At 37.9% G+C, this 26886-nt stretch overlaps 1 protein-coding gene and 1 non-coding gene across 3 annotated transcripts; one reads left to right on the forward strand and one right to left on the reverse strand.

Moving 5' to 3' along the window:
* Positions 1-845: 845 nt before the first annotated feature.
* On the reverse strand, positions 846-25626 carry OSGIN2 (oxidative stress induced growth inhibitor family member 2). 2 transcript variants are annotated; one of them, XM_050802620.1, is made up of 6 exons: positions 25500-25626; positions 18434-18588; positions 13931-14067; positions 13393-13584; positions 6996-7087; positions 846-3685 (listed from the first exon to the last, which is right to left on the reverse strand). In XM_050802620.1, exons 2-6 carry the CDS (start codon positions 18498-18500, stop codon positions 2665-2667), a joined length of 1509 nt encoding a protein of 502 aa, XP_050658577.1. In that variant the 5' UTR covers positions 18501-18588; positions 25500-25626; the 3' UTR covers positions 846-2664. The 2 variants fall into 2 exon arrangements, with proteins under 2 accessions (XP_050658577.1, XP_050658576.1); XM_050802619.1 differs by lacking the exon at positions 25500-25626 and adding an exon at positions 24690-24987.
* An 884-nt stretch (positions 25627-26510) lies between these two features.
* LOC126961888 (U6 spliceosomal RNA) lies at positions 26511-26615 on the forward strand. Its single transcript, XR_007728472.1, has one exon. It is a non-coding gene; the product is annotated as a U6 spliceosomal RNA (small nuclear RNA).
* Positions 26616-26886: the final 271 nt, after the last annotated feature.

The following is a 26886-nucleotide window of genomic DNA, read 5'->3' on the forward strand; positions in this document are numbered from 1 at the left end:
TGCAACCTCTGCATCCCAGGTTCAAGCAATTCTTGTGCCTCACCTCCCAAGTAGCTGGGACTACAGGCACCCACCATCACGCCTGGCTAGCTTTTGTATTTTTAGTAGAGATGAGGTTTCACCATGTTGGCAGGGCTGGTCTTGAACTCCTAACCTCAGGTGATCCACCTGCCTCAGCCTCCCAAAGTTTTGGGATTACAGACGTGAGCCACTGTGCCCAGCCCCAGTTAGATTTTTAAATGACATTTACATTGTCTAATTTTGTTCCATTCTGGGTTCTCCAGTGTTCCAAATGCTGAGATTTAGTGGAAGTTGCTTTTATTTAATAGCTGAATTTATTTAGAAATTTTCCACCACTTCCTATTGACTAATACAACCAACTAAAATTTGATGCCACAGCAATGTATTACATAAAACTTTAGATTTTCAAAAAAGTTGGATATGGTTCACATACTCAAAACACTGGAAGCTGTAATTAAATCTTTTTGTTGTATCATTGCACTTTAAATCCCCAAATAAATTCTGCTTTGTAAACAGTCTTTCAACATCTGCTAATTATGGACTGTTTGCCAGACACCAAGCCAGGCATCGAGGGATGAAGAGGAGATGCTCACATCATGCTATAACTAGACAAGTATTTAGTGATTTTTTCCCTTCCATGAATATAGCTAGTCGATACTAAAGTAAAAATGTAAAGTGTTGGAATTATGGGACAGAAATTTATAGAGTATGAAAGTATAGTATATCAGAGAAAATGCCTGAATGTTATATACCATACAGGACAGCCTGGGTTGAGGAAGAACTCAGGAAATGGGAGATTACCAAAGATGAAATGATTCACCAGGTTTATCTGCAGCTCCACTGAACCTTTATTTTTCTTGAAGTCTCTCTTTTTTTTTTTTTTTTTAACAAATACCCTCATCACAAAAAAGCCATTGTTTGAGTAAGTGTGGACTTTTGAGACACAAGGGGATGTCAAAGGTTTTATCCTTCCCTTTTTTATAACACTGTCATTTTCTATTTAGAAGTGACAGTAAGAAAAACATCTAATCCAACTCATGCAGAGGTCAAAAACAGGCAAGCAAGAGAGTACTGAAGCAAGTGCAGTCAGAGAATGTTATTTCATTAAGATGTGAAACTGGTTTGAAAAAAGTTATCACAATAGAAAACTAAAATTGGATTGTACAGCTTGTAAAATCAAGTTAAATTAGGTGTGATGTTATCAAGAGTCTAAGAATTCATCTGAAGCAATTAGTTGATGACGCAAATATATTCTATACAATAATATTTGTATAGTGAATTATGGTTGTAATAAGCTAAGCATTTAATACTGCAATAAAATGAACAGAAAAACACACGTAATCCACTTTTAATTCTAAGAAAAATAGAATAACGAGAAGTTCAATGAAGACATTCCAGATGAAGTAATTGTACCAAAAAATAAAAAAGAGAGAAAATGACTGAAAAATTCAATTTGCAATGGAGAACTTCAGAAGATGTTTTTGTCTTAACATTAAAAATTCTAGCGGTTTGTGTGAAAACACAGACAGTAAACACACTTATATAAAGATAATTAGAACACATAAATCCAGTAAACCATGATATGAGCTGCTATGTCATCTCCAATGAATACTATTATAGATCTCTAAGTACACCTTTGGAATGGAAAAGAAAAATGTTGACTTTATTTTTATTTTAACCTTTAATAATTCAGACAATGCCCAAACAGTATAACAATTTTAGAAGTACTTACCACACCCAAATACCTTAGTTTCAGTGACAGAAAGTAATTCAGTGTTCACACAGGGATAAGTAGTTCAACCCACAATTTATTGAACTACAAATCAGACTTGTTAAATGCTATGATAGTTAAATCTAGAATAAATCTCTGAAAAATATCTTGGTGAGTTCTTGGATGTCAAAGTGTATAACACATTATTGGACTGTTGAAATTATTAGAATATGAAGTACCTGTCAAGGTTTCAACAATAAAAATATTTTTTAAAAGACCCTATTTGGTAATAAATTAGATTTATACAATTGATAATTTCAAAATAAATAAAATCTGAGTTGTAAATGCCTCCTACCCTCACCCCACCCCCAGTATACATACCTTGTATCATTTTCATTTAACACACAGTGTGTCTCAAATTTTTATGAGCATACATATCCCTTGGGGATCTTGTTAAAATGCAGGAAGTTGTAGGGCCCATTTCTAACAAGCTACAGATGAAGAAGATGCTGCAGGACCTTGCACCACCCTTTGAACAGCAAGGTGGCCCATTATATATTTAAGATAATTTCTGGCATAATGACTGCACAGTTTTATAGATTCAAGGCTGTACTATTTTGGAATCGAGTATAATAAATAACCAAAAACGATCACGAAAAATAAGTTTTGGAAGAAAAGAATGTTTTAGTTAAGTGAAAGCTTAAGATACACCAAGTTGGCAGTGTTTCTATTTGTCTGACACTGACACCTTTGAAACATTACAATATAAATCAAGATACCAAATTCTAGTAACTTTTAAAAATGAAGTTACTATAGTTTGAGGCTCTCCTTCAGTTAACTCAAGTCCAGAAAATTCAAGCCAGCACACTGCAAAACCACTATTAAAAATCTTTAACAGCAAACTGTCCATTTTAATTACTTGTAAACTTGCTTTAAGCTATCCCATCTCCTCCTCCTCTTTCAACAAACAAATGCTTTTTCTTCTGTCTTGTAGCTAAACAGCGTGTAACACCCAGTGCCCCTCCCTTTAAAAATCGAACAAAATTGTCTCCAACCAAAGGACCCAATGCAAAAAGGTTGGCTTCTTTTATACACTCATAGGTAAATGTATCTATTTCCACAGGATTACCCTTACATGTGATTGGTTGGCTTGACTTATGGCCTAGGTAACACCCTTGATCCTTCAGAAAAGACAGATTAGGATGAGAACCTATCAATACTACTGCTGCAGACAGCTTAAATATTTTCTTCAATCCAGAAATGCTTTGGAGAACACATTTCATGTCCGACTTAAAGGAAAGCACATGGTGCTCAGGAAAGCTGGTATAATCAGATAAAAGATTTGAGTCTACAGAGTATGACTGAGTACACATCATATGATAAACTTTATGATATTCAGGATACAGCTTTTTGGGAAGCTGTTTGAAAATTAAGCTTGGATCAGTTACTCGTCTGCGAAACACATGAATCACGGGGATATTACTATTGTAAGCACACAGTACTGCATCAGCAGCAGTAAGCCCAGAACCTACAATTAACACTGGATCCACTTTGCCACGCAACTTTCCTTTGTTTATAGCAGCTCCAAATTCAGGCATTGAATGAAACACAAAAGGAAAATCTTCCCCTTCAATTTCCAGATGGGCAGGAGAATCCAACGTTCCAGTTGCCAGTGCTACATTCTCAGCAAAGAGGCAGAAGGGAACATGAGAACCATCAGCTATTCGCTGATAACCCCTAATTTCCCAGTTTCTCTTGATAAAGTTTGACTTCTCTATCTTTGTTGAAATATCTCTGTCTTGACTATCATCATCATCTTGATCTCTGTAGAGTCTTGATACGGAAGTTATGTAAGTATTCTCTCTGAAATTCTTCTGAAGACCCATGACTTTTACATAATGTTTATAGTAGCGAGCTATTTCCTCTGGCATAACTCGATCCCCTTTTAGGTTCCTAAAAAAGGAAAAGGAAAAATATCCTATAAGGATACTACTTTCAGTTTACATGATTATTATCTACCTAGTAAGCTTTTATAGTTTTTTAATTCTGCTGGGCTATCTTAGCTATACATTATCCTAACACTTAAAAAAAAATTCTATTTTTAGTAAAAAATCTTCATGAATTACTTTTAGTAAAAGAAGTAGTAGTTCCATGAGAGCAGAGACTATATTTAACGCATTTGTTTCCCCAATGCCATGAATAGTGTCTGTTCAAACACACTGCTTGATAAAACTTTCATTAAATGAAGGTATTAAAATGTGGATATTTGAAAATTGGACTACTTTATCTCACAATTATAATCTATAACTATCAACTGAATTATTTTCATGACAATCACTGAGCAGGTCTAACTGTAATATCTATGCTTCTTAAAATTAAATATACCATCTTGAAATGAATTTTAATACACTGCTGTTTTCCTAATAACTGAAAATAATTCAGATCTGTCTTTTGCTAAACAAAGTCATCTTACATCTAGGTAAATAATAGATGACATTTCACTCTATGTGTTTTCCTACTCATAAGCAGAGCTAAAACATAACTGTTCTTTATGAAAAACTTGCATTAGTCTATATGTCATTTTCCAAAGTTCAAAGCAACAAGCAAAATCCCCTGCCCCAGAGATAAGAAACAAATTACTTGACATAATTCATGATGTGGATGCTCCTCAATTTACAATGGGGTTTGTCCTGAAAGACCAATCATGTAAGCTGAAAATATTTTAAGTCAAAAATGCATTTAATAACTAGCTTACTGAACATCAAAGCTTAGCCTAGCTTGCCTTAAATGTGCTCAGAGCACTTACACTAGCCTACAGTTGGGCAAAATCATCTAACAATAAGCCTATTTTATAATAAAGTGTTGAGTATCTCATGTGACTTACTGAATTCTATACTGAAAGTGAAAAACAAAATAGATGTGTTGGTATCCAAAGTATAGTTTGTATAAAATGCACATCACTTTGGTACCACCTTAAAGTCTAAAAACCTTAAGTCAAACCATTATTAATCAGGGACTGTTTGTAACTTGTAATGGGAAGTTCGCAAAAATTTTTCTTTTAAAATTTAATAATTATAATTAAGATTTAGTATTAACTTTCGATTTTTACTTCTTCAGTCATGTGTCACATAATTCAATCAACAAAGGACAGCATACACAACAATGGTCCCATAAAGGATTACAAAGGAGCTGAAAAACTCCTACAGCTTAGTGACATCATAGCCATCTTAAAGTTGTGGTACAATTACTTTTTAAAAAATAAATTCAGTGTACCCTAAGGGTACAGTGTTTAAAAAGTGTACCTTAGTGTACAGTAATGTGCTAGGCCTTCACATTCACTCACCACTGACTGATTCACCCAAAGCAACTTCCGGCCCTCCAAGCTCCATTCATGGTAAGTGCCCTTATACAGGTATACCATTTTTGGTATGGCACCTCATACAGGTATACCATTTTTAATCTTTTATATCATATTTTTGCTGTACTTTTTCTATATTTAGATACAAAAACACAATTGTGTTACAACTGCCTACAGTATTCAGTACAGCAACATGCTGTACTGGGTTGTAGCCTAGGAGCAACAGGCTATATCCTATAGCCTAAGTGTATAGCAGGTTATACCATGGAGGTTTGTGTAAGTACACTTTATGATGTTTGCCCAATGAAATCACCTAATGACTCAATTCTCAGAACATATCACCATCATTAAGCAATACATGGCTGTATTATCATCTCCATTTTACAGAATGGAAAACTGACTAGTTTATTTGTTCAGGATCACAACACTAGAAGTCACAGAGTCAGAACTCAAACTCCACCAATCTCTAGAGACCTAAGAGTCTTCTCTCAACACTATGCAAAGGCAGCAACTAAACCTAAATTTATCACAAAATTCATCTGCACATACTACTTCAACACAATATTCATAATTTAGAAAAGTAAATGCTTCTGGTACATAAATCATAAAGCTTTCTCTTTCTTACCCTTTTACAATGTGAAGAATGTGTTAAGCAATTTCACTTGCCAACTTACGAAGATCAAGAACTGTACCACCTGCCTAATTTTACTTCAAGTTTCAAACCCATATATAATTCTTTTGAAAAATCTAAAATGAATTTTTTGAAAGGTTTAATCTCAATTACCCATGATGATATAAATTTGCTCTCCCTGAATTTCCTCAAATTAAGGAAAATTTCTATGAATTAACATGGTTGTTATCTAATTGAAGTACTCAAATGTTACATCCCTGTTCTAACAAAGGTTACGTGACTTCTTGCTTCACTTATTGTTTTTGTGAGTAGTCAAATTAGAGTAGATTCTCTGTATTAGTAATTCTTCTCTAATATTTACTATCCTTGAAAATGATAGGATTTTCATATTTCTTTTTAAATTTTGGAATCTTTCCCTTAAAATAAATAAATTTATAATTTTCCAAGATGAGATTTCTTCTCAGTTCTACTTTTTTTTTTAATTTGAGACAGAGTCTTGCTCTGTTGCTCAGGCTGGAGTGCAGTGGCGTGATTTCGGCTCACTGCAACCTCTGCCTCCCGGATTCAAGCAGTTCTCTGCCTTAGCCTCCCGAGTAGCTGGGATTACAGGCATGTGCCACCACGCCCCGCTAATTTTGTGTTTTTAGTGGTGACGGGGTTTCACCATGTTGGTTAGGCTGGTCTCGAACTGACCTCAGGTGATCCTCCCACCTCAGCCTCCCAAAATGCTGCCACTGTGCCAGGCCCTCAGTTCTACTCTTAGACTTTTTTTTTTAAATATGTCCCTTCATACCCAATTAGCTATCCATAAGCCAGATTCTAGTTTATCCATAATTTTAAGTTATCAATCATACAATATACAGTCTTTACCCTAAAAGTCAAACACTTTAGGTATGCAGAGTTTAGGTATTCATATAAGAAATATGCATAAAATTATATATCAACTCATTAAAATAAAGTATGAAAAATAATATATGGATGGATGAGAAAGTAACTAAACAGAGAGTGATTTAACAAAAGAGTAGATAAATCCATGATTAACAAAAAGTCACAGGAAACCAATCTGCAATAATCCCTTACCTCTGTGCTTAGTTTTATAACATCTCTAAATGAAAACTAGCATATTATAATCACTGCTTCAAGGACACATTTTTATTTGAAAGACATGTACATTTATATTCTTCAGCCATGACAAAATCACAAATATTTTGAAATTTTTCCACATTCTCTTTTTCAATGTACACCAAAGAATTTTAATACAGTTTAATCTTTACCTTCGTTTACTTGATACCCAGTCCTTAAATTTAAGTCCAGGTAGCTCCATCCAACTTCCAAAGCTGATTGTCAACATGGAGCCTTCCATATTCTATCAGAGTTAAAGGGAAAAAAAAAGTACAGTCAAAAAACAAGAAGTAACATTTTTGTTGTTGTTGTTTGTTTGTCTATTTTTTAACCAAATCCATCTCATTTACAATAATTATGACTCTGGATAAGGTACGCTCCCACAGTCCTAAATGGTTGGATAACTTACCTCAAAAACATTACTCCAATAAACTTTCATATGCCTTCATCATTTGATATTATCCCAACAACCTTCTTTCATATAGTTACACATTTAGAAAACAGATTTACAATACTACCCAATGCCTACACAATGTTGATAACTTTGGTCTATGATCAACATAATTCAGATGTACAATATTATGTCAGGGAAACAAAAATTCACTATATTCACTTTTTGAACAAAAGGAAAAATGTTCATTAAGTTCCAAAATTTTAGATGGCTTTTCATTTTAATATTAACTTTTTTTTAAAATTAGCAACAAAGCTTTTGCCCCCTCCATCAATTATAATTCTAAAATCTAGGCTGATGTGGATACAGCAGCATCTCTTCTTAAAGATACAGAAATAGGCAGTAGATGCCTGAGAAACATACCCACTGCTGAGGCACTGCTTGCCATCAAGCTCCTTTGACCTACTTATTTCTGCTTTGTTCAATACAAAGCAAGAAAAGCCCAAAGGCCAATTATCTATTATATCTTGACCTTTATGATCTCTTTCAATCAACTCTTTTAGGCAGTAGCTTCTTTTCTCCTAACTTCTTGCCCTGCTTCTATAACACCCAGTTTGAAAACGGGACATACTATTATTATTATAACTGACTGACATTCACAGAGTACTTACTATGTGCTAGGCCCTGTGAAGCATCATTTGTGACGGTATACAAATCACCCAAGAAAGAGAATGCAGCAAGCTGCCACCCTGCTTTGAGGGAGGCTAGCCCTGATACCAGGTTCAGAACCTGGAATCATCATAAAAGGAGCTATTAAGAATGTGTTATCTATAGGAGATTATTTGGAACCTGAGAGTTTCACCTGTAACTCTAAAACCTTAAAAAACCACTATTTCACTTTCTGACAACAATTTCTTAACATTATTCCCACTGCACAAGTTCTTCCAGTTGGTTGAGAGCCCTAGTGCTTTGATCTCTTTTCTCCTACCTTTCTTTCTTCCCCATGTAACCTATATGCCATGACAAGCTGTCATGGAGACTGTAGTATTAAAGGATGCAAACTAAACAGAAGTACTGTAGGAGCATACAGAAAGCATCTGGTTCTTCAAGGACACAAATGGGCTGAGGAGTGTACCAACAGAAAGGGAAAACATTCAAGGCCAAATAAAAATTCACGCGGCAGCTTAATAAAGACAGTGAATATGAATGTCCTTCAAGAAGACAAAAGAAATTCAGCCTTGTGCCTGATAAGATTAACTCAGCAGGCCTGCGTTGTTCCAACCTTTCACATTACCGAGAAAGGCCTGTCTTCAGGACCAAGCTTGGCTGCCACCTTCTCAGAAATAACTTCTGAGCCCTTGAATACTCTACCTGATGAGCATGGGTTTTGCATGCCTAAGGCCTTGGCGATGCTATACCAATGTAACCCTGACAGTTTATCGTAACAATGTGATTTATGTGAATATCAGTTTTTGCTCTGGGAGGCAGAAGTAAGTCACATGGGATCTGCTGGCCTATATGACTGACCCCACAGAAAACATCCCTAGACACCACACCTGTGACTTTACTATGATTGGATATCTAGAAACTTACACTTGGACTCTGCCCTGTGAGACTTTTCCCATTGCTGATTGTTATCTGTATCCTTTCACTGTAGTAAAATTTAACCACAAGTACACCATCTTTACTGAGTCCTGTGAATCCTACTGAATCTTCAAGTCTGAGAATGAACTTGGACTCCCCAACAAAAGCATGCTAGAGAACAGAATGTCAGAGATAAAAAGAGGAGTATGATAAGAAACCTAAGTAAGGGCTAGATCGGACTATGGTGAGATACATTACAAAGTCTACAACTATATATTAGATGAATGGAGAGCAACTGAAGAGTTTTATGCATTGGTGTAACATCTCAGACAGGTAATTTAGAAGGATGAGTCTGGCTTTGGTATGGATAATGGATTGGAGGAGACAAAACGAGTAAGAAAACTATTTAGAAAGGGTTGGCAGTAATTCTGGTGAAAGACAGTGGTGACCAATATTAGCAACGAAATAGATGGACCCAAAAATCAGAAATGAAAAAGATTTGGTGATTAATTTGAAATGAGAGTTGAAGAAAGAGAAATCAAGGAAGACTCTCAGGTTCCTGGCTTGAGTAACTACATAAGAATGTCATTTAATGACAAGGAAATTGAAGGAACTTGATGATAAAGATAGTTAGCTTTAGGCACATTAAGTCTCAGGACACCTGCAGAATAATCAAGGGAATATATGAGAAACAGCAATCTGGGCTGGTTTTGATTTTGGGAATTCTGATTTGGGAATCAATTAATATCAATATGCAAGCCACTGAAATAGGTAAGATAACCCAGGGAGAATGAAGAGCATGAAGAAAAGACCCAGGCTAGGGATAAGGTCTACAGAAGCACATTTTTAAAAATAAGAGTCAGCTGGGTGTGGTGGCACATGCCTGCAATCCCAGCACTGGGAGGCTAAGGCAGGAGGGTCATTTGAGCTCAGGGGTCCAAGGCTGCAGTGAGCTATGACTGTACCACTATACTCCACCCTGCATGACAGAGTGAGACGCTGTCTCAAAAACACCAACAAAAAAGACAAGAATCCACAACGGTATCAGAAAAGGAGTGACCAAACAGGAAGAAAAACAAGGAGACTGAAGATTCAGAGAATCTAAGAAAGATATTAACACTGTCAAAAGCTGCAAAGGTCAGAAAAGATAAATTTAGAGACTCATCATCAAATTAAGCAAAAAAGGAAGTTACTGACTTTCAGAAAAAATAGTTCCAAAGGAAAACCAGTGGCAGAAGGTAGAGTGAGTAAGCTAAGGAGCAGAAGGCAAAGCAGGGAGGAGGATGTATAGGCAACTCTTTCAGGAAGTTAGTTAGAAACCAAAGGATGAAGATCAGCTGGCACCTAAAATTTTTTTAAAGATGGAAATAATTTCAGCATGTTTACATACTGACCAATAGAAGCTGGCGGATAAATTGAAGCTATAAAAGAAACAGGGAAAATCAAATAAATAATGTTCTTGGGAAGATAGGGATCCACAATGTAGCTGGAAGGTGAGCCTTAGATAGTAGTAATATCTCTTCCGTTATAACGGGATAAAAAAAAGAATTAGCATTAATGTGTAAGTTTTAGGTTTGAGCGTGAAATTGTGGAAGTTCAATCCTAATGGATTACATTTTCTCTGTAAAATAAGAACCAAGAGCACTTCTATCTCAGCATGAAAGAGAAAAAAGAGATAAAGGTTTGAAAAGAAGGAAATATCGAAGCTTATAGTAATGTTTTGGCCCCAACTGAGAGTAGAGAATATTTTCACAGTTGTATATATATATTTTTTTTTCTGGGGGTCTGACTGCTCAAGAAAAGATCAAGTGGATAGTTAGATGAACTGCCTATCTGACAAACCCATGTGATAGAAGGACAATGGGTTAAGGGAATTAAAGAGAATAGTTAACTCAATGGACTATAGAAGCTGGGCTGGATAAGTAATATGAAGATCACGGCCAGGAGCACGCTCTGTATTCAAAGATTATGTATAGTGTGCATAACTGGGTGATAAGCTTGAAGAGCAGGAAACTGTGATCAGAAAGGAAGACATTTGAGAATTTAGGTTTTTACAAGTTGAGTAGTTATGAGAGGTAAGATCTACAATGGAGCCACTGGAGTCAGTAGCCAATGAAGAATACAACATCGTCGAGAATGAAGAGACCAAGAAACTAAAAGGTTAAGATCTTGGTTCTGTGTCATGTTTGTAGAGGTAAAATTATTCAAGGTGATAATAAAACTTGGGATATAATGGAAGACCATGAATTAGGTGCCACAGGTTCAGTAACTAGAGACAGTCTGGAATGGTAAAAAAGTCAGAAATGGACACAGTCTGGAGACAGTCTGGAATGGTAGAAAAGCTAGAAAATGGCATGACCTGTTCAATGGAACAGGGCTTTTTACACAAGTGCATAGGGGTGTGAAGAGAAGACCAACCTTATTAGCCAACCTGATAGGACATGGGGCTATGGGAGAATGAATAGGCTCCACTTCAGAGGGCTGCAGTGGGAATGGTACCTTTAGGAAATAGCAAGCTTTCAAGAAAGAGAGCAGAAGCAGCATCTGACTGAATGGTTAAAGATATAGCAAAGCAAACAAGTTGTTTACCACTAAATTGGTTCAAGGGGCCACAGAAAGTTTGGAAGAGAGAAGAGTGATGAGAAACTAGATCACAAGAGAAACAGAGAACTATATGAAGATAAGTAGGAGAGAGGGGTGATGACTCAAGAAGTTTACATCTTAAGCCATGACTCAGGTTAATTAGGATGTACATAAACCATAGCAGGGGAGATGGTCACATAAACAGATAAATAGTACTACAGGCAAGCACAGTAAGATTAAGATATGGAATGCAGATAGGATCAAGTAATTATGTCTTGACCTTCAATAACCTTCACAGAGGTGATGACTGACAACTGGTACACAGCTGAAATATTACTTACTTACAGCCCTATTCTAGTGAATACATGCCTGAAAAAAATCAGCAACTTTTAGGTATATTTTAACTTTTACCACTGGCTCAAAATGTGTTTTTGGTAATCAGGGTTTATCCATACTTTAACTTTTTTATACATAAGTGAAAGAAATGAAACATCAATTATTGCCTGCATATTCTTCAAACAGAAAAATGTAAGTAAAATAAAACCTCAGGAATTCAGAGAAGGCAGTCTAAATGCCCTCCCCACCTCCAAATACATTACGGCTTTTTTTTTTTTTTTTAAAGAATGCTACTAATTAACAGCAAATATAAACACTTAAGGTTTGGGCACGACAGAATTCTTTCTTATCTTGTATTGGTGGTTTCACAGTTACAGGCATTTGTCACAGCTCATCAAATTATACATTCTAAATGGATGCAGCTTACTGTAAATAAATTAAGCTTAAAGTTGATATTAAAAAGTAAACATCATAAAACTTAAGCTAAAAGCAACAAATAATTTAGTAGTTGCTACTCATTATTAAAAAGAGAATAAAGATTTTAAAAGAAACCCATGATATATTTAATCTAGGAATGTCCCGATATCCTGAAACAGTCATTTTATAAACATAAACAACTTTTCAGATGTGCAAAAGTGCACTAATATACGAATAGCCAACTGAAGTTTCTACTAAAAATTTGGTATGTGATATATTAAAGTTCCCATGAAGTCTGTAATTCATAACATAGCAAACTAAATTACTTAACATCAATTTGTATAACCAATGAACACTCACTACACACTAGACACAGTGTTAACTGCTAAGAACACAGGAAGGATGAACGATTATTACTCATTGGCCCACTAATGAAATGTACTGAGTGAATCTTTTAATTCACTGGTTCTCTGGTTTAACCTCTGCTATGAACTGAATTGTATCTACCCTCAAAATTCTTATGTTGAGGTCCTGACCCCCAGTGTGATGCTTTTGGAGACAGGGCCTTTGGGAGGTAATTAGAGCTAGATGAGGTCATGAGGGTGGGTCCCTCAGAATGGGATTACTGGCTTCATAAGAAGAGAAAATTTCTCTCTCTCTCTGCTATGTGAGGACACACTGAGAAGGCAGCTATCTGATAGCCAAGAAGAGGGCCTTTATGAGAAACTGAACTGGCTGGAACCTTCATCTTGGGACTTCCAGCCTCCAGAACTGTGAGAACAAAGTCTGTTGTTTAAGCCATCAATTCTGTGGCATTTTGTTATCGCAGACAAGCAGACTAATACAACCTCCTTTACGTTTTTCACTTAAGATTCTGCAAATGTGAGAAAATAATGGATACTGCTTTGAAATACTACGTGAGATTCTGTAAAGTCTAAAATGAATAAGTGAGTTTTAAATATTTATTAAACAAAACATTCTTGAAATGTCTTCTACATAATTCTTGTAAGAGAGTATAGAGACATGCTTATTCTAAGACTGTACCGGTAATAAAATTTGGCTTGATTTACTGCTACTAGTAATAAACCCATATTTAACTAACTGAACAGCATTAAAATTCTTCTCAAATAAAAATGTTATAAACATCATTTATAACATTATCATAATGCTTAAGAATCAACTTGGTCTTATCAAGACAAATAATTCACATACACTAAAATGCTGAAAAATATACTCACATGCCAAGCTCCACCAGGTGGACCTTTACCAAGAACTAAGTGAGGGATATAATGATGTTGCTCTAATTTCCAATGCAAAACGGATGGATAATCATACCCAAAGTCAGCATCTGGATGAAGAAGTGTGTCGAAAAGCACTGCAACTGGATTGGATGATCGGCCCTCAAGGCCCTCAGACAAGTATTCTAAGTCCTGAATGAACCAACGGAAGACAGAGTTTGAAAAAAGCCAGCATTTCCCAGATAGTATATTCTAATGTCTACCATGATGCTCCAATGATAAAAAGCAGTACTCCCAAACTTGACCACAGAGCACCTACTAAATCTCCACTAGGAAATAATTCAGAAAACTCTGCTCTAATAAATTCAAGAAAATAAACAGAAGTAACTCAGAATATATTTACGAATCTAAAATAAAAATGATACAAGGTGTTATTTAGAATAAAGGGTTTCAACTAAGAAACAAAGCTTACATAAATAAAAACTAGTCTTGTTTCAGCATAAACAAATTTTTTTAATTGACATGTAAGAAATAATACCTGATCAACAATGGAAAGATGTCTTGCTTCTTCTAATTTACTATTTAAGATTGTATTTGGGTGTATTGCTTCTGATGATAAATATGGTCTGTAGCCTGATAACATATAAGAAAGGCATATTCCTGAGGGTCCATTTCCTATTAAAAATAAAAGGTGGAAAGGGGTAGGTCATGCATTTTAATACTCTCATTCCTTGGCTTTTTTCTTACTTTGAAAATGGCTCTTTTCCCTCACCAATTCTTCCTTTTCTAATCTCTTAAAACTAGATATTTCATGAGATTTTTACCTTTGCTTTCTCTCTTATTTTCTTTTGGGAATCTCATCTACTCAAGGCTTCAACTCTCTATGCTACTGACATCCAAAATCAGTTCTCTAAATTGACCTATTTCCCAAGGATATATTCCACATTTCCATTCTATTTCTTGACTCTACCTGACAGAGTGGCCCACTAATAACTTAAACATAATGTGCTCAAAAGCAAGCTCATAAGTCCCTTCACTGAGGTGCCCTCTCCTTCTAACCCTATCCAATCTCAAAATACGGTACTAGCAAACTTCTAAGTTAATCAGTTTCTGGTTCTAAACCTAGTTTGCCCCCCATATCCTGTCAGTTGTCTTTGCTATTCTCATTCCTGTACTTTCACCTAAAAGACAAGTCTCCTACTGTTTCTCTGCCCTGAGATTCACCCACTTCCAATCATTTCACATACTCCATTCAGATAAGTTTTGGTAACACACAATCCTCATCATGTTACCCTTCCATTCTAAAGGTCTTAATAGTTTGTTTCTGACTATCCAGTGTTCTCCATTTGAAATAACTTTTGCAAAGACTATGACAGTGAGAGAAATCTAACATGGCTGACTCCATCTTGCTTCTAGCTTCAAAGGCTGGCTGTCTTCACTCATTCCTAGGTATAGGCAAAGCTAACCAAGGAAGGAATTTATAGTTTAAGGATGGTTAACAGTCCTTCCCAAAATTAAACTGCCTTTCTAAAACTAATGAAAGGCCACAAGGTTAGGATTATGAGAGGTGCCTGAATTCTGCTAAGATGTAGGCACAGTGTCTATAATTCTGTACTGCTGAAGAGTCACGTAGCCAGAGGTCACAAGATGTGTGACTTCCCTAATTGCTCTTACAGATAACATCGCTATTGTAGATCCTGAGGTTGGCCTTTTGAAATGTCTTTTCAGACTTTTGCATTTCTGATGACTGTCTGACTCTACTGTTCCCAAGATTCAAGACTCAGACCCAAGACTCAACTGAACCAGTCCTGAGGCTCCCCACCCAGAGTTGGACTCAGTACTAGAGAATCATTTTTGAAACCCTAGCACGGCATCCCCAACCAATCAGCAGCACTCTATTTCCTAGTCCCCTGTTCACCCAACTATCCTTGAAAAATTCTAACCTCCAAGCCATCAGGAGGAATCAGGAGTTTTGTTTCGTTTTTTGTTTTGTTTTGAGATGGAGTCTTGCTCTGTCACCAGGCTGGAGTTCACTGGTGCAATCTCAGCTCACTGCAACCTCTGCCTCCTGGGTTCAAGCAATTCTCCTGCCTCAGCCTCCCAAGTAGCTGAGACTAGAGGCGTGTGCCACCACACGCAGCTGATTTTTGTATTTTTAGTAGAGACGGGGTTTCAGCGTGTTGGCCAGGACAGTCTTGATCTCTTGACCTCGTGATCCACCCAACATGGCCTCCCTAAGTGCTGGGATTACAGGTATGAGCCATTGCACCCAACCAATCAGGAGTTTTATAAGGAGACTAATTTGAATAACTGCAGTTCTCTCATATGGGCTGGCCTTGTGTCAAACTCTTTACTGCAATGCCATGATCTCAGTGAACTGGTTTTGGCTGTGCAACAGGCAAGAAACCGCCAGGTGATTACACACGTTCTAGTCTCAACCATCTTTCCAGTCCTAAATGCTGATATCGCCTTCCTATATGTTTATATGCTTTAACTAAAACCAAACTGGATTACTTGAACTACTTCCATTTATGAATTAACAATTCCTTTATTCTGGATTGCCACTTCTTTATTATCTCTGCCTTTTAAAAATTTAATCCAACTGAGAGAATTGCTAGCCACAAAGCAAAAATCCTGTTCCTTGCCTAATATGTTACCCCAAATAAAATATACTCAAAGATGTAAGAAAAGTAAAACCATAAGAATACTAGAAATAGAGAAAGCAGAGGAAGATTTCAACTTATAATACTAGAATAGGAAGCCTTAAAGACTGAAAGAAAAATAAAAAAATATTTAGAACTAATCTTCCTTTTTTTTTTTTTTTTTTTTTTGAGACGCAGTCTCGCTCTGTTGCCTAGGCTGGAATACAGTGGCGCAATCTCAGCTCACTGCAACCTCCGCCTCCCGGGTTCACACCATTCTCCTGCCTCAGCCTCCCAAGTAGCTGGGACTACAGGCGCCCGCCACCACACCCAGCTAATTTTTTATATTTTTAGTTGAGACAAGGTTTCACCCTATTAGCCAGGATGGTCTCAATCTCCTGACCTTGTGATCTGCCCACCTTGGCCTCCCAAAGTGCTGGGATTACAGGTGTGAGCCACCAGGCCCAGCCCTCTTTTTTTTTTTGAGACAGAGTTTCACTTGTCGCCCAAGTTCTCACGATCTTGGCTCACTGCAACCTCCACCTCCTGAGTTCAGGCAATTCTCCTGCCTCAGCCTCCCGAGTAGCTGGGATTACAGTTGCCCGCCACCACACCTGGCTAATTTTTGTATTTTTAGTAGAGACAGCGTTTCACCATGTTGGCCAGGCTGGACTCAAACTCCTGTCCTCAGGTGATCCAGCCCACCTTGGCCTCCCAAAGCTCTGGGATTACAGGCTTGATCCACTGCGCCCAGAGATGTCCCAGACCTATCCCCCAGAACCTGCAAATGTTACTACACAGCAAAAGGAATCTGTAGATACGACTAAGGATCCTGAGATGGAGAGTAACCTAGATTACCCAGGTAGACCCAATCTAATCACAAGAGTCCTTAAAAATAGAGAACTTTTCTCAGTTTTGGTGAAAGGGGGACATGACAATGAAAGAAGGCTAAGAAACAACATTGCTGATTTTGAAGCTACAGAAGGAAGCCAGGAAAAGGAAACATTCTTCCCTAGAGCCTCCAGAAAGCAACACAGTCCTGCCAACACCTTGATTTTGGCCCAGGAAGACCCATGTTGAATTCCTGACCCACAGAACAGTAGAATAACACACTCACATTGTTTAAAGCCACTAGGTTTGTGGTAATTTGTTACAGCAGCAACAGAAAACATATATTAATTAGCTCTTTATGCTCAGGCTGGTGGTGCCATTGTCAACAGTAATGACACTATATAAATACACACGAGGTTAAGCTACTCACAGCTAGCTGAGGCAAAACGGGGATAGGCTGTTTTGTGGGGAGTGGAGTGAGCAGGTGCAAATGAAGGTTAAGTTTTTCTTTTCTGACCTTCCCACAGCCTAGCCACACAAGAAGACAGGGTTCCTCCATTCATTCAGGACAGAAAACCAAGGTTAGACGTAAGGGGGAAAATGAAACATAACGTTATGGTCCCTGATATCTCTTGGTTGAGAACTATTACAAAAACTGTCATCTCTATCATATACTGTAGAGGAGAATCTAGTATAGAACCTAGTATAGACGAACAATTTTGCTCTCCTCTTTTCCTTCCTTTACAGTATCTCCCACAAGCCAGAAGACATGAATTTTCTCCCCTTCCTACTAACTTTGAAACAAACTATCAAAGAAACATAGGAAGTCATAAGCCACCAAGCCACCTATATTCCTTAACTCTCTCCTTTGTCTTAGTTAGCTTCACCCTATATTCCTTGTCTGAATTCCTCGCGTTTGTATATTAGATGAAAAATATACATAACAAGTAATTAAATGCATGCAATAAAACTAAATTATAAAAGTTTCTAAATCTGAACTAGGTTGTATTAATAGTTAAATTTTTAATATCTTATATGCCTATCTGTTGAGGTGATACAAAGGATATAAAATAGTAATGTTGTGGTTAAAGTAATTATAAACATCACCTTAGAGTACTATAATGTCATTGCTAATTGAGCACTAGTTACTAACTTGCACAAGTTACTCAATATCTGTGTCAGTTTCTCTCTCTGTATCTGCCCTACCAACATCAGAAGTCTACAAAGTTGTAAGGTATTATCCAATAATATACATAGAACACTCTTCAGAGCTCTAATAATATTATCACATCACCATGACACTGTCATATAATTAATACAAATGTAGGAGGTATTTTAAAATAATGTAGTAATATCAGTTCTTCAGTAAAAAGACACTGCATTTTAACACAGATGCTAAAATCAGATAAACCAATTACTCTCCAAAGATTTGGTTATTAGTTTTTTAGCATATCAAACCACCTAAGAACACTTTTCAATAAAATCTTAAGAACTTGTACTAACTGTAGATTTATAAAAGTATTAAGGGTCATAAATGTAATTTTAAAAGATAAAATACAATAACTTACCTATTATTACCACAGGAAAAGTCACTGATGAATCTTCCAGTAAAGAAGTTTCTTCAACTAATGGCATCGCTTTAACTTTTCGCCCCAAATTATCACCAAAGTATTGCACTAAGGAATTAAAAATCTCTCCTTCAGTTTCAGTGTCACTATAGTTTCTTTTTTAAAAAAGGGAATAAAAAGAGATATAGTCAATATAGCCTTTACAAAAATCAATCTCTACTCTGAGTTGATTTTGACATAAAATATTTTAATCGTTTCATAAAAGAAGAAAGAAAATCCTTCTGACCAATGCTTTCAAATTAATAGCTTCGCTACATGTCAACCTATACCAACTTGAACGCCAAATATCCCCAATATTAATAGCTGCTTTTCTCAAAAATTCCAAATATTAATAGCTGCTTTTCTCTCACAAGTATCTTGTAGTCAAGTCCCTATGAAATAAGCACTTCTCTCAAGATCAAAGACAGCATTGTGTTGGGGAGTTCATAATTCTCTGAAACTAGTCTAGAAAGGGCTAGTTTCTCCTCTACATTTTTCTTTTTAAAAGGTGAGTGCATTAAAGACAATATATAGTCATACACATTTTAAGAAAAAGTTATGGTATTTATACATTATAAATTGTGCATTTTGGTATAAGAAATTAGGTGTATACATTTTTACTCAGAAAAGTATTACATATATACTACATATATATACTATGTGTGTGTGTGCATATATATATATATTTTTTTTTTTTTTTTGAAACAAGGTCTTGCTCTGTCACCCAGGCTGGAGCGCAATGGCGCAAGCATGGCTCACTGCAGCCTCCACCTCCTGGGCTCATGTGATCCTCTTCCTTCAGCCTCCAGAGTAGCTGGGGCTACAGGTGTGCCACCACATTTGGCTAATTTAAAAAATATTTTTTGGTAGAGACAGCATCTCGCTATGTTACCAAAAATATATTAAATATATTTCAAAAATATATTAAAATTATATCTTAATGTTATTTTCCAATTTTTCTTTCTCAATTGGCTCTCTAGAAATTAGTTTTAGCATTCTCACATTTTCATGCAATACATGGAGTATCTCCTGAACAGCTAATGTTCTGCATTATACTACAGTTACTTTAGAATAGAATCCCTTAATTTTATCTTCATACAGTCAGCAACAACCACAATGTCTGGAAGTATTAAATTAAGTACCTACTAGTGGGTGTGTTTATTACTACTCTCAAATGATAAACAAGCATGGGATGGATCAGTTATTTCACAGGATTGAACTCACTGATCCCAGAGGAGGTTGACACAAAGAAAAGAATCAGGCAGAGACAGGAATTTCTACTTCCCTATAAACTTCAGAGTTCCCAATCTACCCTAGGATAGGGCAGACTTACTCAGGACACACTGAGAGCTTTCTTGAAGCAAAAAAAGTAACCTGTACCCCAAATATTTGGTTTCCTCTTACATAGCCTCTTTTGACCAAAACAGACACCAATCAGACATGGCTACGAGGGGAAAACCCTTCTCACAGTGCAAGCCTACCCTTGGGAGGAAGTTTTATATGTTCAATCCATCGATTTCTGATTAATTCCAACTACTGCCTCTGATCAGATCCAGATGCATCAGCTGTCTTGCCTGTGCCTGCTTCCACCTCTTGGCAACTGCATTTCACATGTTTTATATTCTGCTCTGTCCCTGATATTTCTCCAAAGTATGTGCAAAAGTTAGGTTCTCCTGTACCTTTGGAGGCTTCTGATCAAAGTCAGTTTGATCAGAAACCTCCAAACCACTGCTCAAAGAAATCAGAGATGACACAAATCACTGCTCAAAGAAATCAGAGCTAACACGAATGGGAAAACATGCCATATTCATGGGTAGGAAGAATCAGTATCATTAAAATGGCCATACAAATTCATACAAACTGCCCAAAGCAATTTATAGATACATTGCTATTCCCATTAAACTCCCGATGACATTCTTCAAAGAACTAGAAAAAACTATTTTAAAATTCATATGAAACCAAAAAAGAACTTAAATAGCCAAGGCAATCCTAAGTGAAAAGAACAAAGCGGGAAGCATCACCTTACCTGACTTCAGACTATCCTACAGGGCTATAGTAACCAAAACAGCATGGTACTGGTACAAAAACAGACACATAGACCAATGGAAGAGAAAACCCAGAAATAAGACCACACGCCTGTAACTATCTGATCTTTGACAAACATGACAAAAATAAGCAATGGGGAAAGGATTCCCTGTTCAATACATAGTGCTGGGATAACTAGTTAGCCATATGCAGAAGATCTAAACTAGATACCTTCCTTATACCACATACAAAAAGTAACCCTAGATGGATTTTAGAATCAAATATAAAACCCCAAACTGTATAAACCCTGGAAGACAACCTAGGCAATACCATTCAGGACACAGGCACAAGCAAAGTTTCATGAGGAAGACGCCAAAGGCAATTGCAACAAAAGCAAAAAAAAATTGACAAATGGCATCTAATTAAACTAAAGAGCTTCTGCACGGCAAAAGAAACTACCAACAGAGTAAACAGACAACCAAAAGAATGGGAGAAAATTGTTTGCAAACTACGCATCCAACAAAGGTCTAATATCCAGCATCTATAAGGAATTTAAATGTACAAGAAAAAACAACCCCATAAAAAAGTGGGCAAAGGACATGAACAGACACTTCTCAAAAGAAGACATACCTGCAGCCAACAATCACGAAAAAAATTTCAATATCACTCATTAGAGAAACGCAAATCAAAACCACAATGAGACACCATCTAACACCAGTCAAAATGGCTATTAAAAAGTCAAAAAATAACAAATGCTGACAAGGTTACAGAGAAAAGGGAATGCTTATATGTTGGGGGGAAGTGTATTAGTTCAGCCATTGTGGAAGACAGTGTGGTGATTCCTCAAAGACCTAAAGACAGAAATACCATTCCACCCAGCAATCCCATTACTGGATATATACCCAAAGGAATATAAATCATTCCATTATACAGACACATGCATGTGTACATTCACTGCAGCACTATTCACAATAGCAAAGGCATGGAATTTCTCTCAACATTTTGTAGTTTTCAGTGTACGAGTATTGCATTTTTTATTAAATTTATTCTTAAGTATTTCATTTTTTTGATGCTATTATATAAATGAAATTCCTTTAATTTTCAGATTGTTCAATGTTAATGTATAGAAATACAATTCACTTTTGTATGTTGATTTTGCATCCTGCAATAACACTGCATTTATATATTAGGTCTAGTAGTTTTTTGCGTGTGCAGCCCTCAAGCAATGAAGAACCAAAGTTTAGTTTATTCAAATTTCCTACACATTAGTTTATCTAAATTTACACAGTATAGGTAATTTGCTCTGATTTTTCAGGAGCCACTGGTATAAACTGTGTGATAAACTATTTGCAGTAAACCTGCCTACTATTTGATAGTGGTTTAACACAAAGAAAAACAAGGAAACAAAAAACAGAAAGTGTGATTCACTGGTTTTACATAAAACATTAATTAAACAAGACTTTTAATAATTATTCTTTCTAAAAAATTCAGAGCTTAAGTTGTAAACTCAGTATTGCTGTACATGTTTTATAGTACATGCACAGTATATCACAAGTCTATGAACAGTGTTAATCTCTAGATTTCCAATTTGATATTCTATTTAAAACAAGAACTTATTTTGAGTAATAAAAATCCATTTTTTCTTTGAGACACAAATTAAAATTGGAAAATATGCACAATTACATTTAGCAACTACTAAAGAACAGCACTTTACATGCAAAATTAGTTATTCTATTGTTAGGAAGCAAGTTAAAAGCCTATTTGACATTTAAGATGCTTTTAGAGGCCTTCCATTTTTTGTTTTTGAAACATTACAGCACAAAGTTTCAGAGAACATTTCAAAGGAGAGTGTAGACATAGTATCTGGACAACAAAAAGACTTTTTCCATACTATAGCAGAAGCACGTGTTTAAATGATCAAACTAAAATGAAATGTTTTACTAACTGAATTTTTATAGTCTTTGGAACCATGATCCTAAAATTTATCGAATGTATACTACCACATGGAAAGAAGGTTCTAAAGCCACAAATGAAGTCAGTCACACTCTTCATCTTCCAGAACACAAAAGAAGATTTTTCCGTTGGAAAATTAGGACAGTTCTCTCACTACTTATCCATTCAGATGTTAGACAATACAGATGCCACAATCTGTTTTATAATCTGTTTTTTTTTTTTTTTTTTTTTTTTGAGACAGAGTCTCACTCTGTCGCCCAGTTGGGGTGCAGTGGTGCGATCTCAGCTCACTGCAACCTGTCTCCTGGGTTCAAGCTATTCTCCTGCCCCAACCTCCCGAGTAGCTGGGATTACAAGCACACACCGCCATGCCCAGCTAATTTTTGTGTTTTTAGTAGAGACGGGATTTCTACCATGTTGGCCATGCTGACCTGAACTCCTGACTTGAAACTGCTCGAGAAATAGCATTGGTAAATCAGAAACATATTCCTGAAGGAGCTGGTAAACAATTGAAAAAAAAAAAAAAAAAAAAAAAAACTTTAGACACAACAGAACTGTTTTTGCAATAAAAAGTGTGGTTTATTAATCATAATGTTTATCTTTGGCAGCTAGCTTGTTTTCCTTTCTGTCCCTCAAGACCAAAACATAGCAAATACTTGGTTTTCACTCCCTACTCCAAATTTCTGTGCACAGCAGGAAGCAAATGGTATTCACCACCCAGAGTTAGTCAAAAGAATATGAATTCTACACTGTATATCAAAAGGTGTCAAATAGCTTTCACACAATATTTTTCTGAAACGCATGCTAGTTTCTCATGGGCTTTATTTAGTTTAACAAGTTTCACTAGGGGAACCTATTTCCTAAAACTTTCCATAGAGAATCTGATACTCTCAAACCGCTGTCTTAGTAGTCAACAAATTCACCTAAAAGTTAAAATCAAGCAGTTTATTATATGAAACTATTTTTCCTTAATATCCACAACTTAAGAGACTCATTCTAAACTCACTGAGGTTAGACAAGCTTGGATTATCACTATTAAAAAAGAAGTTCCGAACTTTCTCTGTGTCTTACATCTTTTTTACTACAGGATGACGCTTCTTGACCGCTTCTCTGAATACTGTTCTTAAATATACACAGGATTTACAAGAAAACCAATTCTATTAAAACAGTCATAAAAAATAAACGTGATATGTATGTACATGTGCTTCTCCACTGCACTCAATAAACTCAGTAATGTGTTACTATAATTTTGAATAAGTATACACAGCATTTCTATATTTACAACTGCAATGTGATATAAACATATTTATGATCTCTACTGATGACAGTCACACATACTACTGTGATTTGTTGCTTATATTTGTAACTGAATATTAGTTTTTAAAATTTAGAGAAATGATATACCTTTCTTTCCATCTAAGTTCATGTGTTACCTAAATTCTATCTAGAAAACCCGGAATTTAGGAACGCTTGATCATAATTTCATATTTTACCAGGAAAGAAGTCTTACATAGAATTATTCTGGAACATCAGTATATGTAAAGCAAGGTACTAAGGTATTCCCTAAACTTAACAATTCTTCACCCCAGGGTTAAAATCAGTTTCTAATGTCTGGTCTTTCCACCAATGACTGAGGTGTTGACCAAATGTGCTAGATCTAGAAAACATACTTTTATTTTAGAAACGTATTATCTTTTATCATCCCTAAAAACTTTCTCCATAAGGTGAGTGTAAAATCGCCTCATTCTTTAAATTTCTACAACACACATGACTTACCATGGCTAACATCTTAACCAAGGCAGAATCTATTTGTAACTAGATGACACTGAAATGTAGTTCCCTACCTTCCTCCCACTCATTACATTATTTAGAAGACTTTTTAAGAAATAATTTTTTTTAGGGAGGCAGGCACTTTGTAGAAACCTTCGCTAAAACTTTGCACTACTGGGAAGTCTCAGCTCGCCGTAACCGACTCAGCCCGGGCCTAGCCAGTCCCGCAGTCCCGTGACCCGCGCGGTCCAGCGCGAGAAAAGGGAACAACAGCGCAAGGCTCCCCGGAGCAAGGACCCCGCCACACCGCACCCCACACCACCCCCACGCCCAGCAGGACGGCCGAGGCGGAAGGACGCTGCGGTCCCGGCGCTCGCCCTCCACCCCAGTCCCGACTCCGGCCAGGCCAAAGAGCTCGAGAGCGCTGCATCCCCGCCTGCTCCCCTCCCATCCTCGGCGAGGAAGTCACCTGAAATGACCGGCCAGGGAGCAGCGGCAGCACCACACGGGCATGGAGCGCTGCGCGAGGGGCGCCCGAGCGCGGCCGCCGTGGCCGCCTCCGCCTCCCCCGGCGAGGCTGCCCGCTCCGGGCGCCCGCTCGCTCGGGGTCGCGGGGTCTGCCGGGCGCCCCTGCCCCGCACCTCGCCGTTGCCGCGGCTGCCCCGGCTCTGTGGCGCCGGAGTCCGCCTCCAGATAGCGGCTTCCGCTCCTCGCCTGTGGGGAGCCAGGCGCCGGAGGCGGGTGATCTCCGGGCGCCGCGGTAGGGGCGGAGCAGGGCGGGGACGCTGCGACGGCGGCGGCGGCGGCGCGCGGGCCCCTCCTCGCAGGTGCGGCGGCGGCGGGCGAAGTCTGCGATTGGTGGAGCCGGGGCTTGGGCGAGGGGCCGGGCCTGACGGAGCCGAGGCTGCGCGGGCAGGGAGCCGAGGTCTGCCGGCAAACCGCGCGGCCCCAGCGGCAGCAATCGGGACCTGGACCTCGGTCTGGTCCCCGCCGCCCCTCCGTGTGCGACTTGGTGAGGCTGGTGGGTGCGCGCCGAGAGGGCCGAGGGACGAGCGGAAAAGAAGCTGCTGAGAACTCGGGCCACCCAGACGGCCCGGCGGAGGTCCTGGCGTAAGGCGCGTCCTCGGCCACCTCGCCGAGGACCCCAGGAAGGGTCGAGCTTCCCACGCCTGAGAACCCACCTTTGGGCATTTTCCTCGCGCTGCTGGGGTGCAGACCGCGGGAGCTTCCGGGTGCCTCCACCCCTGACCCCCGCATCACAGTCACCTGGGGGACTCACCAAACCACAGGTGCCCGGGACCCGCCCCCGACGGTTCTTTTATGGAAGTCCCGCTTCCGGGAAGAGGTCATCCTCTCTTCTTTATGTCTCTCAAACACACACAAGTGTAGGAATTACCAGCACGCTGGGTGAAAATCCAGGTGCTCAGGCCCGCCCCAGACCACACCGGTCTGTGGGGAAGGGCGAGAACGCTTGCTGCTTTTTAAGCCCCTGCAGGCGTTTGTGATGCAATAGGGAGTCAGAAAAGTATTCAGTAGTGAGTGTCCTTATTCGGTTTGTCAAAAATCAGAGGTGGGGAGGACAAAACCCAGGAGAGATTGATTGCATCTGCTTTTCTACGGAAATGGTTAGCTCCGCTTCCAAAAAAGCCGTATTTTTGTGCTTAAAATACACGTTCGTTTATATATTTCAATATAATTTTGTAAAACAAATGTTAAGTTTTACTGAATGTTGTCACTGAACAGACTTGTAATGAGCAGGTATTTTGGAGTCTTGGGAGCTTAAAAGAAAATCAGGACTCAGACTGCCACCAGGGTTATGCAATCTAAGAGTATATTAACCACTTTTAAGAATTAATATGTTTTTCTTTTCTTTTTTTTTTTTTTGAGCTTTTGTCGGTTCGACGCGCTCATTTCATTTGAATGTGGTTGGTTCTGAAAATGAAGCATGTAGTTACTTTTCCATTAACATACATAACAGCATTTTAAAGTACCTAAATTCCTTTTGGAAGGCCGAGGCTGGTCGATCACCTGAGGTCAGAAGTTCCAGACCAGCCTGACCAACATGGTGAAACCCGTCTCTACTAAAAAAATACAAAAACTAGCCCCGGGCGTGGTGGCACGTGTCTTTAATCCCAGCTACTCAGGAGGCTGAGGCAGGAGAATGGCTTCAACCCAGAGGCGGAGGTTGCAGTGAGCTGAGATCCGGCACTGCACTCAGCCTGGGCCAAAAAGTGAGACTCCGTCTCAAAAAAAATAATAATAAAATAAAGTACTTAAATTCCTGAAAGCAGTGCTTAATTCTGCAGCGCATGTACTAAAATTAGAACAATACAGACATTAGCATGGCCGCTGCCCAAGGGTAACATGCAAATTCGTGAAAGGGTTCCATATTTTTAAATATATACACCTACTATGTAACCACGAAAATTAAAAATAAACACATAAATTCCTGAAAGTTGTGCCAATCTAATCCACAAAATTCGTTTAATTTTTTTTATTTTTATTTTTTGTGGGTACATGGTATTTATATTTATGAGGTACATGAGATTTTGATACAGGCATACAATAATAATCACATCAGGGTACATAGAGTAGCCATCATCTCAAATGTTTATCCTTTCTTTGTGCTACAAACAATCCAATTATACTCTTAGTTATTTTTAAAT

The sequence above is a fragment of the Macaca thibetana genome, chromosome 8, assembly GCF_024542745.1.
Source record: "Macaca thibetana thibetana isolate TM-01 chromosome 8, ASM2454274v1, whole genome shotgun sequence".
NCBI lineage: Eukaryota > Metazoa > Chordata > Mammalia > Primates > Cercopithecidae > Macaca > Macaca thibetana.

Bases quoted from the DNA above. Each gene is read 5' to 3' on its own strand.
- OSGIN2 (XM_050802619.1), bottom strand. From the start codon at position 24,733: ATGCCCGTGTGGTGCTGCCGCTGCTCCCTGGCCGGTCATTTCAG. The intron at 14,068-18,433 runs GTAAGTTATTGT...TATTTTTAATAG, and splicing joins TTTTCCTGTGGTAATAATAG to GAAATGGACCCTCAGGAATA. The intron at 7,088-13,392 runs GTGAGTATATTT...TAACTCTGATAG, and splicing joins CACCTGGTGGAGCTTGGCAT to AATATGGAAGGCTCCATGTT.